At 76.3% G+C, this 13,225-nt stretch overlaps 2 protein-coding genes across 3 annotated transcripts in view; one reads left to right on the plus strand and one right to left on the minus strand.

Moving 5' to 3' along the window:
• The window catches only part of LOC138063709 (fermitin family homolog 3-like), a 17,224-nt gene extending 9,174 nt beyond the window's left edge, over positions 1-8,050 (plus strand). The window contains 11 exon segments of the mRNA XM_068923593.1: positions 276-383; positions 923-1,053; positions 1,087-1,105; positions 1,416-1,465; positions 2,482-2,603; positions 3,724-3,830; positions 4,475-4,708; positions 5,867-5,991; positions 6,467-6,608; positions 7,542-7,791; positions 8,032-8,050. Of these exon segments, the coding sequence (XP_068779694.1) occupies positions 276-383; positions 923-1,053; positions 1,087-1,105; positions 1,416-1,465; positions 2,482-2,603; positions 3,724-3,830; positions 4,475-4,708; positions 5,867-5,991; positions 6,467-6,608; positions 7,542-7,715 (1,212 nt within the window). The 3' untranslated portion in view covers positions 7,716-7,791; positions 8,032-8,050.
• TRPT1 (tRNA phosphotransferase 1) lies at positions 7,801-12,895 on the minus strand. 2 transcript variants are annotated; one of them, XM_068923702.1, is made up of 7 exons: positions 12,778-12,895; positions 12,618-12,699; positions 11,317-11,474; positions 9,308-9,482; positions 9,151-9,207; positions 8,936-9,046; positions 7,801-8,179 (listed from the first exon to the last, which is right to left on the minus strand). In XM_068923702.1, exons 1-7 carry the CDS (start codon positions 12,826-12,828, stop codon positions 8,103-8,105), a joined length of 711 nt encoding a protein of 236 aa, XP_068779803.1. In that variant the 5' UTR covers positions 12,829-12,895; the 3' UTR covers positions 7,801-8,102. The 2 variants fall into 2 exon arrangements, with proteins under 2 accessions (XP_068779803.1, XP_068779804.1); XM_068923703.1 differs by lacking the exon at positions 8,936-9,046.
• Positions 12,896-13,225: the final 330 nt, after the last annotated feature.

Below are 13,225 nucleotides of genomic sequence, written 5' to 3' on the forward strand. Positions count from 1 at the left end.
GACGGGGTGGGTGCCGTGCGGGTGGCGTGCGGGTGGCGTGCGGGGTGCCGGGTGGGTGCCGTGCGGGTGCCGTGCGGGCGCCGTGCGGGTGCCGGGTGGGTGCCGTGGGGGTGCCGTGCGGGTGCCGTGCGGGTGCCGTGCGGGTGCCGGGTGGGTGCCGTGGGGGTGCCGTGCGGGTGGCGTGCGGGTGCCGTGCGGGTGCTGTGCGGGTGACGGGTGGGTGCCGTGCGGGTGCCGTGCGGGTGCCGTGCGGGTGACGGGTGGGTGGTGCGCAGCTGGACGCGGTGCGCATCGCCCAGCTGTACGAACAGGCGCGCTGGGCGCTGCTGCTCGAGGAGATCGACTGCACCGAGGAGGAGATGATGCTCTTCGCCGCCCTGCAGGTACCGCAGCCCCCGAAACACCCCCCAATACCCCCCCCGGGGACCCCCAATACCCCCCCGGGGACCCCAGCCCCCCGAAACACCCCCCAATACCCCCCCGGGGACCCCAGCACCCCAAAACACCCCCCAATACCCCCCCGGGGACCCCCAATACCCCCCGGGTACCCCAGCACCCCAAAACACCCCCAAAATACCCCCTGGGTTCCCCGAGTACCCCTCGACACCCCCCCCAAATACCCCCCCCGGGTATCTCAGTACCCCTAAACACCCCCTAAATACCCCCCCCGGGGCCCCCAGTACCCTAACCCCCCCCGAATACCCCCTGGTACCCCAAATACCCCTCAACACCCCCAAATACCCCCCCAGTGCAACATCCTGACCCCCCCCGCACCCCCCCAGTACCACATCGACGAGCTGGGGGGGACGTGGGGGGGGGTGACACGTCCTGACCCCCCCCGCGCCCCCCCAGTACCACATCGACGAGCTGGGGGGGACGTGGGGGGGGAGTGACACGTCCTGACCCCCCCGCACCCCCCCAGTACCACATCGACGAGCTGGGGGGCAGCGGGGACGTCGGGGGGGACGCGGGGGGGGCCGCGGCCCTGGACGACCTCGACGCCGCCCTGGACAGCCTGGAGCTGAAACTGGGGGGCCGCCGCCCCCCCCACTGGTGAGACTGGGGGCACTGGGGGACTGGGGGGGAGCCACCGCCCCCCCCACTGGTGAGACTGGGGGCACTGGGGGGACTGGGGGGGAGCTGCCCCCCCACTGGTGAGACTGGGGGCACTGGGGGGACTGGGGGGGAGCCGCCCCCCCCCCCACTGGTGAGACTGGGGGCACTGGGGGACTGGGGGGGAGCTGCCCCCCCACTGGTGAGACTGGGGGCACTGGGGGACTGGGGGGGAGCCGCCCCCCCCCCCCACTGGTGAGACTGGGGGCACTGGGGGACTGGGGGGGAGCTGCCCCCCCCCACTGGTGAGACCGGGGGTGCTGGGGGGGGGCTCACCCCGCCCCCTGCCGTGCCCCCCCCAGGAGGACCTCACAGCCATCCCCGAGCTCAAGGAGTATCTGGACATCTTCAGGTACCGGACGCCTGGGCCCCCTGGTGGGGGGGGGGGGGTTCCCGGATGCCTGGGCCCCCTGGGAGCCCCCACCGGACGCCTGGGCCCCCCGGACGCCTGGATCCCCTGGGTGGGGGGCAGAGGGATGGGGGGGACCCGGCTGAGGGCCCAGGTGTCCGGGCACCAGGTGAAGGCACTGAGGGGCTGGGCGGGAGCCTCGTTAGCGGGGCGGCTGCTAACGAGCCCCTCGTCACCCTGAGATGGGGCTCAGCTGGGCCCGGACGCCTGGGCCCCCTGGCAGGGAGCAAGACGCTTGGTGCTCCTGGCTGCCTGGGCCCTTGGAGGCTCCCGGACGCCTGGGCCCCCGGGGAGGGGATAGGTGAGGGGGGTGCGCAGTGCTCCCGGATGCCTGGGCCCCAGGGTGGGGGTGCGGTGCTCCCAGCTGCCTGGGCCCTGCTCAGCCCGGACGCCTGGGCCCCGGGGTGGGGGGGTGCGGTGCTCCCGGCTGCCTGGGCCCCGCTGAGCCCAGACGCCTGGGCCCCGGGGTGGGGGGGTGCGGTGCTCCCAGCTGCCTGGGCCCTGCTCAGCCCGGACGCCTGGGCCCCGGGGTGGGGGGGTGCGGTGCTCCCAGCTGCCTGGGCCCTGCTGAGCCCGGACGCCTGGGCCCCGGGGCGGGGTGCGCGGTGCTCCTGGACGCCTGGGCCCCGGGGTGGGGGGGTGCGGTGCTCCCGGCCGCCTGGGCCCCGGGGTGGGGGGGTGCGGTGCTCCCGGCCGCCTGGGCCCCGCTGAGCCCGGACGCCTGGGCCCCGGGGTGGGGGGGTGCGGTGCTCCCGGCCGCCTGGGCCCCGGGGTGGGGGGGTGCGGTGCTCCCGGCCGCCTGGGCCCCGCTGAGCCCGGACGCCTGGGCCCCGGGGTGGGGGGGTGCGGTGCTCCCGGCCGCCTGGGCCCCGCTGAGCCCGGACGCCTGGGCCCCGGGGTGGGGGGGTGCGGTGCTCCCGGCCGCCTGGGCCCCGCTGAGCCCGGACGCCTGGGCCCAGGCCCCGCAAGCTGGCGCTCCGGGGCTTCCGGCCGCACTGGGCCGTGTTCAAGGAGACGACGCTCTCGTACTACAAGAGCCCCCAGGCCCTGGCCGAGCCCGTGCAGCAGCTCAACCTCAAGGGTGCGTCTGACCCCCCCGGGGACCCCCCCCAATCCCCCCTGAATACCCCCATTCCCCCCAGGACCCCCCCATTCCCCCTAAATCCCTCTGGATGCCCCCAAACCCCTGGGATGCCCCGAAGCCCCCCGGGACCCCCTCTGGGACCCCCCCCAATCTCCCGGGACCCCCTCCGGGACCCCCCCCAATCTCCCGGGACCCCCTCCGGGACCCCCCCCAATCCCCCGGGACCCCCTCCAGGACCCCCCCAATCTCCCGGGACCCCCTCCAGGACCCCCCCAATCCCCTGGGACCCCTCTGGGACCCCCCCAATCTCCCGGGACCCCCTCTGGGACCCCCCCAATCCCCTGGGACCCCCTCTGGGACCCCCCCCCAATCCCCCGGGACCCCTCCGGGACCCCCCCCAATCCCCCGGGACCCCCTCCGGGACCCCCCCCAATCCCCCGGGACCCCCTCCAGGGCCCCCCCAATCCCCCGGGACCCCCTCCGGGACCCCCCCCAATCCCCCGGGACCCCCTCCAGGGCCCCCCCAATCCCCCGGGACCCCCTCCGGGACCCCCCCCAATCCCCCGGGACCCCCTCCGGGACCCCCCCCAATCCCCGGGACCCCCTCCGGGACCCCCCCCAATCTCCCAGGACCCCCTCCGGGACCCCCCCCAATCCCCTGGGACCCCCTCTGGGACCCCCCCAATCTCCCAGGACCCCCTCCCGGACCCCCCCAATCCCCCGGGACCCCCTCCAGGACCCCCCCAAACCTATCTAGGACACCCTGCCCCCCCCAAAGCCCCTTAGGGACCCTCCAAAAAACCCTCCGGGACCCCTCTGCCCCCCCGAAATGCACCCAGGGACCCTCCTGACTCCCTCTTGCCCCCAAATCCCCCCTTCTGCTCCTCAGACCCCCCCAAGTCCCCCCCGCCCCCCTCCATAACCCTCCTGGGCCCCCCAAATCCCCCCAGGACCTCCCCAATCCCCCTGAACCCCCCGGGTCCCCCCCTCCCTCCCATAACCCTCCTGGGCCCCCCAGCACGCCCCCCCCAATCCCCCCCCCCGAAGTCCCTGGGACCCCCCCCCCGGGGCGGGGGTGCCCGGACGCCGGGGCCCCGCCGGACGCCTGGGCCCGCAGGCTGCGAGGTGATTCCCGAGGTCGACGTGGCGGCGCAGAAGTTCTGCATCAGGCTGCTGGTGCCGGCGCCCGAGGGCATGAGCGAGGTGCTGCTGCGCTGCCGCGACGTGAGTGCGCCGCGGGCCCCACGCGTGCCCCACACGTGTCCTGGCGTGCCCCACACGTGTGCCAGCGTGTCCCTGGCGTGGCCCTGGCGTGCCCCACGCGTGCCCCACACATGTCCTGGCGTGCCCCACACGTGTGCCAGCGTGTCCTGACGTGTCCTGGTGTGCCCCACATATGTCCTGGCGTGCCCCATGCGTGCCCCTCGCATGCCCCACGCGTGCCCCACACATGTCCTGGCGTGCCCCACACGTGTGCCAGCGTGTCCCTGGCGTGTCCTGGTGTGCCCCACGTGTCCTGCCGTGTCCTATGTGTGCCCCACGCGTGCCCCGGTGTGTTCCTGGTGTGCCCCACGCGTGTCCTGGCGTGCCCCACACGTGTGCCAGCGTGTCCTGACGTGTCCTGGTGTGCCCCACATGTGTCCTGGCGTGCCCCATGCGTGTCCCTGGCATGCCCCACGTGTGCTAGTGTGGCTTGGCGTGTCCTGGCGTGCCCCAGGCGTGTCCTGGCGTGTCCTGGCGTGTCCTATGCGTGTTCTCACGTGTGCCAGTGTGGCTTGGCGTGTCCTGGCGTGTCCCTCACGTGTCCTGGTGTTCCCCCCGTGTCCCCCCCGTGTCCCCCCCGTGCCCCACGCGTGTCCCCCGCGCAGGCGCCGCAGTACGCCCGCTGGGTGGTCGGCTGCCGCCTGGCCGCCCGGGGCCGCACCATGGCCGACGGCAGCTTCGGGGCCGAGGCCCGGGGGGTCCTGGCCCTGCTGGGGGGCGGGGCCGAGGAGGGGGCGGGGCCGGCGCCTGGCCCCGCCCCCGGGCCCGCCCCCCGGGCCCCCCCGGACCCCCGGTACCTCCTGGCCCCCCGTTTCCAGCGCAAGTTCAAGGCCAAGCAGGTACCGGCCCCCCCGGGACCCCTGACCCCCTCGTGACCCCTGACCCCCCCGTGACGCCCGTGAGCCCCTGTGACCCCCCATGACCCTCATGACCCCTCGTGCCCCCCGCGACCCCCCTGTGACCCCTGACCCCCCCGTGAGCCCCTGTGACCCCCCGTGACCCCGTGACCCCCCCGTGACCCCCCGTGACCCTTTTTGATCCCTCCAACCCCCATGACCCCCCCGTGACCCCCCAGCTGACCCCGCACATCCTGGAGGCCCCCCGTGACCCCCCCGTGACCCCCCATGACCCCCCGTGACCCTGTGACCCCCATGACCCCCCATGACCCCTTGACCCCCCGTGACCCCCCCCAGCTGACCCCGCGCATCCTGGAGGCCCCCTGTGACCCCCCCGTGACCCCCCGTGACCCCCCGTGACCCCCCGTGACCCCCAGCTGACCCCGCGCATCCTGGAGGCCCCCCGTGACCCCCCGTGACCCCCCCGTGACCCCGTGACCCCCCTTGACCCCCCCGTGACCCCCAGCTGACCCCGCGCATCCTGGAGGCCCCCCGTGACCCCCCCGTGACCCCGTGACCCCCCGTGACCCCGTGACCCCCCATGACCCCCGTGACCCCCCCGTGACCCCCAGCTGACTCCGCGCATCCTGGAGGCCCCCCGTGACCCCCCTGTGACCCCGTGACCCCCCGTGACCCCCCATGACCCCGTGACCCCCCCGTGACCCCCCGTGACCCCCAGCTGACCCCGCGCATCCTGGAGGCCCCCCGTGACCCCCCCGTGACCCCCCCGTGACCCCGTGACCCCCCCATGACCCTGTGACCCCCCGTGACCCCCAGCTGACCCCGCGCATGCTGGAGGCCCCCCGTGACCCCCCCGTGACCCCCCCGTGACCCCGTGACCCCCTGTGACCCCGTGACCCCCCGTGACCCCCCGTGACCCCCCCGTGACCCCCAGCTGACCCCGCGCATGCTGGAGGCCCCCCGTGACCCCCCCGTGACCCCCCCGTGACCCCCCGTGACCCCCAGCTGACCCCGCGCATCCTGGAGGCCCCCCGTGACCCCCCTGTGACCCCCCTGTGACCCCGTGACCCCCTGTGACCCCATGACCCCCTGTGACCCCCCATGACCCCGTGACCCCCCGTGACCCCCCGTGACCCCCAGCTGACCCCGCGCATCCTGGAGGCGCACCAGCACGTGGCGACGCTCTCGGCCACCGAGGCCAAACTGCGCTTCCTGCAGGCCTGGCAGGCGCTGCCCGACTTCGGCCTCGCCTACTTCGTCGTGCGGTGAGCGGGGCCCCGGCGTCCGGGGGGGCCGCGGGGGGCCCCGGTGTCCGGGCGGGGGGGGGGCCGCGGGGGGCCCTGGCGTCCGGGCGGGGGGGGGGCCATGGGGGGCCCCGGTGTCCGGGCGGGGGGGCGGCGGGGGGTCCTGGCATCTGGCGGGGGGGGGCTGCAGGGGGCCCTGGTGCCTGGGGGGGGCAGTGGGGGGCCCCAGGGTCCAGGGGGGGTGGCAGGGGGCCCCGGTGTCCGGGAGAAGGGGCTGCAGGGGCCCTGGCGTCTGGGGGGGGGGATGCGGGGGGCCCTGGCGTCCGGGGGGTGGCGGGGGGCCTCAGCACCTGGGGGGGGCGGTGGGGGGCCCCGGTGTCCAGGAGAAGGGGCTTCGGGGGCCCTGGCGCCTGGGGGGGGGGCAGCAAGGGGGGGCCCTGGTGTCCGGGGTGGGGGGGCCGCGGGGACGGCGAGGACCCAGGCGTCCGGGCGGCAGGTTCAAGGGCAGCCGCAAGGACGAGGTGCTGGGAGTCGCCACCAACCGGCTGGTGCGGCTGGAGCCGGCGCTGGGCACGGTGCTGCGCGCCTGGCGCTACGGCAGCCTGCGCCAGTGGAACGTCAACTGGGACAGCCAGCAGGTACCGCCCGGACGCCGGGGCCCCTCGGCGGGCAGCGCCCCCCTCCCCCCGCCCCGGACGCCGGGGCCCCTCGGCGGGCAGCGTCCCCTCCCCCCCGCCCGGACGCCGGGGCCCCTCGGGGAGCAGCGCCCGCCCCGGACGCCGGGGCCCCTCGGCGGGCAGCGTCCCCCTCCCCCCCGCCCCGGACGCCGGGGCCCCTCGGGGAGCAGCACCCGCCCCGGACGCCGGGGCCCCTCGGCGGGCAGCGCCCCCTCCCCCCGCCCGGACACCGGGGCCCTTCAGGGAGCAGCACCCACCCCGGACGCCGGGGCCTCTTGGCGGGCTGCACCCCCCTCCCCCCCGCCCCGGACGCCGGGGCCCCTCGGGGAGCAGCACCCGCCCCGGACGCCGGGGCCCCTCGGCGGGCAGCGCCCCCTCCCCCCCGCCCCGGACGCCGGGGCCCCTCGGGGAGCAGCACCCGCCCCGGACGCCGGGGCCCCTCGGCGGGCAGCGCCCCCTCCCCCCCGCCCCGGACGCCGGGGCCCCTCGGTGGGCAGCACCCCCCCTCCCCCCCACCTGGACGCCGGGGCCCCTCGGGGAGCAGCATCCCCCCTCCCACCCACCTGGACACCGGGGCCCCTCAGCGGGCAGTGCCCCCTCCCCCTGCCCGGACGCCGGGGCCCCTCGGGGAGCAGCGCCCGCCCTCCCCCCCGCCCCGGACGCCGGGGCCCCTCGGCGGGCAGCACCCGTCCCGGACACCGGGGCCCCTCGGTGGGCTGCACCCCCCTCCCCTGCCCCGGACGCCGGGGCCCCTCGGCGGGCAGCACCCGTCCCGGACGCCGGGGCCCCTCGGCAGGCAGCACCCCCCTCCCCTGCCCCGGACGCCGGGGCCCCTCGGGGGGGGCGACCCCCCCCCCCCAGCGGCGGCGGCTCCAGCCCGCGCCCCTCCCGCAGGTGGCCATCGAGTTCGACGAGCACGTGAACGTGGCCTTCAGCGTGGTGTCGGCGCCGTGCCAGGCCGTGCACGAGTACCTGGGCGGCTACATCTGCCTGGCGAGCCGCGCCAAGGGGCAGCCCTTCGACGAGGAGCTCTTCCACAAGCTCACCGGCGGCCAGGAGGCCCCCTGAGCGCCCTCGTGCAAGGCCCTCGTGCGAGGCGGCCCTCGTGCGGGGCCCTCGTGCGAGGCGGTCTCCGCCGTGCGAGGTGGTCCCCGCCGTGCGAGGTTCACCCTATGCCCCCCCCGCCCAGCTGATCCCTCTGCCCCCCCTCCAGCTGCGCACCCGCCCCGTGCCAGGCGGCCTCGTGCAAGGTGTCCCCGTGCGAGCGAGGCGTCATTGTCCATCCCCCCCCCCCCCAAATGCAACGCTTACCAGGCACAAAATGGGCACCGGCCACCCTCCCCGCTGCGCCCGCTCCTGCACCCGCGCACCCGCCCCGTGCGAGGCCCTCGTGCGAGGCCCTCGTGCGACGCCAGCCAGCTCCAGTCACGGCAGCGAACGGTTTATTGGCTTGTGTCAGGAATCCCCCTCGTGCGAGGGCTGCTCACCCCCGTCGTCCTCGTGCGAGGGCCCCTCCAGCGGCAGCAGGCACCCTGGCCGGGGGGGGGGGGGGGGGCAATAAAGCATCTGTTACCACAGTGACAGATCTGTCCCGGACGCCTGGGCCCCTCGGGGAGTCGTGGGGATTCATGGTTACAACAGGGGCAGCTGGGGATGGGGGGGGGGCACCCGGACACCTGGGTCCCTGGGATTTGGGGGGGGTCCACCCAGACGCCTGGGTCCCTGGGATTTGGGGGGGGGTCCACCCGGACACGTGGGTCCCTGGGATTTGGGGGGGGGTCCACCCGGCCATGTGGGTCCCTGGGATTTGGGGGGGGGTCCACCCGGACGCCTGGGTCCCTGGGATTTGGGGGGGGGGGGCACCCGGACACCTGGGTCCCTGGGACAGGGGAGGGGGGCGCCCGGACGCCTGGGTCCCTGGGATTTGGGGGGGAGTCCACCCGGACATGTGGGTCCCTGGGATTGAGGGGGAGGGGGGCACCCGGACGCCTGGGTCCCTGGGACAGGGGAGGGGGGCGCCCGGACGCCTGGGTCCCTGGGACTGCGGGGGGGGGGGAGGGTGCCCGGACGCCTGGGTCCCTGGGATTGCGGGGAGGGGAGCACCCGGACGCCTGGGTCCCTGGGATTGCGGGGAGGGGAGCACCCGGACGCCTGGGTCCCTGGGACTGCGGGGGAGGGGAGCACCCGGACGCCTGGGTCCCTGGGATGGGGGAGGGGAGCACCCGGACGCCTGGGTCCCTGGGACTGCGGGGGGGGGGGGGAGGGTGCCCGGACGCCTGGGCCCTCACGGTGGGGGCGCAGCTGGAGGGCGCAGAGGAAGTAGCGGGGCGGGAGGCAGCCGGAGGCGTCGCCGGGCGTCAGGATCACCCCGTTGGCGGCGCGGAAGAACGGGATCCCGTCTGCGGGCAGCGGGTCAGGCCCGGACGCCTGGGCCCCCCGGACGCCTGGGCCCCCCCCCCCCCCCGGCCCCGGACGCCAGGGCCCCCGCCCGGGTCCCGCTCACCGGCGAGCGCCCGGGGGCCGTCGATGAGGATGGCGATTTCGGAGTCCGGCCTCATCCCTGCAGGCGCGGGCGGACGGGGTCAGGGCGGCCCGGACGCCGGGGCCCCCGGGCGGGTTTATTTGGGGGGGGGGATGGCCCGGCCGCCGGGGCCCCTCACCGCTGCGCACGCCGGGGTCGCCGGGCAGCCCCGGCGCCAGGTGGATGTGGGTCCGCCCCATGGGCCGCAGCCCCCCGGCCCGGATCGGGGCCCAGCGCCGGCGCCGGGTGCCGTGAGCCAGCGTCGGCGGCAGCTGCCCGGGCGCCGCCAGCGCCTCCAGCTCCAGCGCCGGCACCTGCCCCGCGGCCCGTCACCCCGGCGCCCCCAACCCCCCCAGGGCCCCCAACCCCCCCCAGGGCACCCCAACCTGCTCGGTGCCCCCCAAACCCCTCCAGGACACCCCAACCCCCCCCCCAGGGCACCCCAAACCCCCCCAGGACACCCCAACCCCCCCAGGGCCCCCAACCCACCCGGCGCCCCCCAACCCCCCCCAGGGCACCCCAAACCCCCCCAGGACACCCCTAACCCGCTCAGCACCCCCCAAACCTCTCCAGGACCCCCCAACCCCCCCAGGACACCCCAACCCCCCCCAAGGCACCCCAACCCACCCGGCGCCCCCCAACCCCCCCCCAGGGCACCCCAAACCCCCCCAGGACATCCCTAACCCGCTCAACACCCCCCCAAACCCCCCCAGGGCACCCCAACCTACCCCGGCGCCCCCAACCCCCCCAGGGCCCCCAACCCCCCCCCAGGGCACCCCAACCTGCTCGGTGCCCCCCCAACCCCCCCAGGGCACCCCTAACCCGCTCAGCACCCCCCAAACGCCTCCAGGACCCCCAAACCCCCCCCAGGGCACCCCAACCTACCCCGGCGCCCCCAACCCCCCCAGGGCCCCCAACCCCCACCAGGGCACCCCAACCTGCTCGGTGCCCCCCCAACCCCTCCAGGACACCCCAACCCCCCCCCCAGGGCACCCCAAACCCCCCCAGGACATCCCTAACCCGCTCAACACCCCCCCAACCCCCCCAGGGCACCCCAAACCCCCACCAGGACACCCCTAACCCACTCAGCACCCCCCAAACCCCTCCAAGACCCCCCCCAACCCCCCCAAGACAACCCAACCCCTCCCCCAGGACACCCCTAATGCCCCCAGGACACCCCGAAACCCCCCCAGGACCCCCCAACCCACCCGGCACCCCCCAAACCTGCCCCAGGACCCCCTCAACCCACCCCAGACACCCCAACCCGCTCAGCACCCCCCCCCAAACCCGCCCTGAGGACCCCCCTCCAGTTCCTCACCTGGGCCCCCCCCACATCCCCCCCAGGGATGCCCCGCTCCACCCTGGGGACCCCTAAATTCCTCCCTGGCACCCCAATCCCCCCCAGGACCCCAATATCCTCCCTGGGACCCCCCCAAGCCCCCCCCAGTGCCCCACTTCCCACCCAGGGACCCCGATATCCCCTCTGGGACCCCCAAATCCCCCCAAATCCTCCCCTGGGGGGACCCTAAACCTGCTCCCAGCTCCCCACATCCCCCCCCAACACCCCAATATCCTCCCTGGGACCCCCCAAGCCCCCCCCAGTGCCCCAATTCCCACCCAGGGACCCCGATATCCCCTCTGGGACCCCCAAATCCCCCCAAATCCTCCCCTGGGGGGTCCCTAAACCTGCTCCCAGCACCCCACATCCCCCCCAACACCCCAATATCCTCCCTGGGACCCCCCAAGCCCCCCCCAGTGCCCCAATTCCCACCCAGGGACCCCGATATCCCCTCTGGGACCCCCAAATCCTCCCCTGGGGGGACCCTAAACCTGCTGCCAGCACCCCACATCCCCCCCCAGCACCCCAATATCTTCCCTGGGACCCCCCCAAGCCCCCCCCAGTGCCCCAATTCCCACCCAGGGACCCCGATATCCCCTCTGGGACCCCCAAATCCCCCCAAATCCTCCCCTGGGGGGACCCTAAACCTGCTGCCAGCACCCCACCTCCCCCCCCAGCACCCCAAAATCCTCCCCACGGCCTCCCACATGCTCTGGGGCCCCCTCTTACCCCCTCTGGGGCGCCTCAGGGACCCCCACCCCCCCCCAAACCGCCTTCAGGCCCCGCTGGCCCCCCGGCCGCCGGGGCACCTGGAGCGAGTGGCCCTGGTTGGCGCGGAGGCGCAGCGGGTCGGGGCGCAGGGCGAAGCGCTGCTTGGGGTCGGCGGCCACCGCGCGCCGCACGTCGTCCTCCGAGACGCCCGCCAAGGCCGGCAGCCGCAGCAGGGCCCCCACCTCGGCGAAGCCGTCTGCCCCCCCCCCGGCTCCGTCACCGGGGGCCCAGGCGTCCGGGGCACCCCCGATCCCCCCGCCTCCCAACCCCAAACTAGGGGGTCGCACCAGGGGCCCAGGTGTCCGGGCGTCACCAGCAGGGACCCAGGTGTCTCCTTCCCCCCCCCCCCAAAGTGTGTGGGGCCCCAGGAGGGTCTCTGGGGGCAGCCGTGAGCCCTGGGGGGGGGCCCAAGGAGGGGCAGTTGGGGGTCCCGGGGGCAGCTGGGCGGGTCTCAGGGGCCTGGGGGGGCTCTTGGGGGGCTCTTAGCTGGTTTTTGGGGGGTTGAGGAGATCCGAGGGGGCAGTTGGGGGTCCCGGGGGCAGCTGGGCGGGTCTCAGGGGCCTGGGGGGGCTCTTGGGGGGCTCTTAGCTGGTTTTTGGGGGGTTGAGGAGATCCGAGGGGGCAGTTGGGGGTCCGAGGGGCAGCTGGGGGTCCGAGGAGGCAGTTGGGGGTCCGAGGGGGCAGCTGGGGTCCGAGGGGGCAGTTGGGGGGATGTCGGGGGGCAGTTGGGGGTCCGAGGGGGCAGCTGGGGTCCGAGGGGGCAGCTGGGGGGATGTCGGGGGGCAGTTGGGGGTCTGAGGGGGCAGCTGGGGGTCCGAGGGGGCAGTTGGGGGTCCGAGGGGGCAGCTGGGGTCCGAGGGGGCAGCTGGGGGGATGTCGGGGGGCAGTTGGGGGTCTGAGGGGGCAGCTGGGGGTCCGAGGAGGCAGTTGGGGGTCCGAGGGGGCAGCTGGGGGCCCGAGGGGGCAGCTGGGGGGATGTCGGGGGGCAGTTGGGGGTCCGAGGGGGCAGTTGGGGGGATGTCGGGGGGCAGTTGGGGGTCCGAGGGGGCAGCTGGGGGCCCGAGGGGGCAGCTGGGGGGATGTCGGGGGGCAGTTGGGGGCCCGAGGGGGCCGCTGGGGGCCCGAGGGGGCAGTTGGGGGGATGTCGGGGGGCAGTTGGGGGTCCCGGGGGCAGTTGGGGGCCCGAGGGGGCAGTTGGGGGGATGTCGGGGGGCAGTTGGGGGCCCGAGGGGGCAGTTGGGGGGATGTCGGGGGGCAGCTGGGGGTCCGAGGGGGCAGTTGGGGGGATGTCGGGGGGCAGCTGGGGGTCCGAGGGGGCAGCTGGGGGCCCGGGACGCACCGGGCCCCATGGGCAGCCCCATGGCGACGGCGCCGTGGCGCAGGATGTAGCTCAGGGTCTTGGAGAGCCGCACGGCGGGGTCCTGCGAGAGAGCGGCCGTGGGTGCCCGGACGCCGGGGCCCGCCCCGCCCGGACGCCGGGGCCCCTCGCGGGTCCCCACCTGCTCCCGCCGCCGCCGCCGCCGCCGCTGAGCGGCGCCATCGCCCTCCATGGCGGCCGCGCCGCGTCACGTGCCCGCCGCGTCACGTGCCCGCCGCGTCACGCGCCCCACGTGATCCGGCTCGCGCCGCCCCACGTGACCGCGGCCGCGGAGGCCGCTGGGAGTTGTAGTCCCGGGCGGCGCTGCAGGGAGACCGCCTGGGCGCCCCCCCCCTCCACACCCCCACCCCGGACGCCTGGGCCCCGCCCGGACGCCTGGGCCCCCCTAGGGGGCGGGGGGGAACTGAGGGCCCAGGTGTCCAGGCTCCAGGTGAGGGCACCGAGGGGCTGGGCGGGAGCCTCGTTAGTGCAGTGGATGCTAACGAGCCCCTCGTCACCCTGAGACGGGGCCCAGCTGGGCCCGGATGCCTGGGCCCCCTGGCAGGGAGCGAGGGGAGGTGTGCTGGGGA

This window comes from Struthio camelus, chromosome 35 (genome assembly GCF_040807025.1).
Source record: "Struthio camelus isolate bStrCam1 chromosome 35, bStrCam1.hap1, whole genome shotgun sequence".
Classification (NCBI taxonomy): Eukaryota; Metazoa; Chordata; class Aves; order Struthioniformes; family Struthionidae; genus Struthio; species Struthio camelus.

Coding starts and splice junctions, on each gene's coding strand:
- TRPT1 (XM_068923702.1), bottom strand. CDS start 12,828: ATGGAGGGCGATGGCGCCGCTCAGCGGCGGCGGCGGCGGCGGCGGGAG. Junction 12,700..12,777: donor GGCGGCGGCGGCGGGAGCAG/GTGGGGACCCGC, acceptor GCTCTCTCGCAG/GACCCCGCCGTGCGGCTCTC. Junction 8,180..8,935: donor CCTCCAGCTGCGCCCCCACC/GTGAGGGCCCAG, acceptor CCCCCCGGCCAG/GGTGCCTGCTGCCGCTGGAG.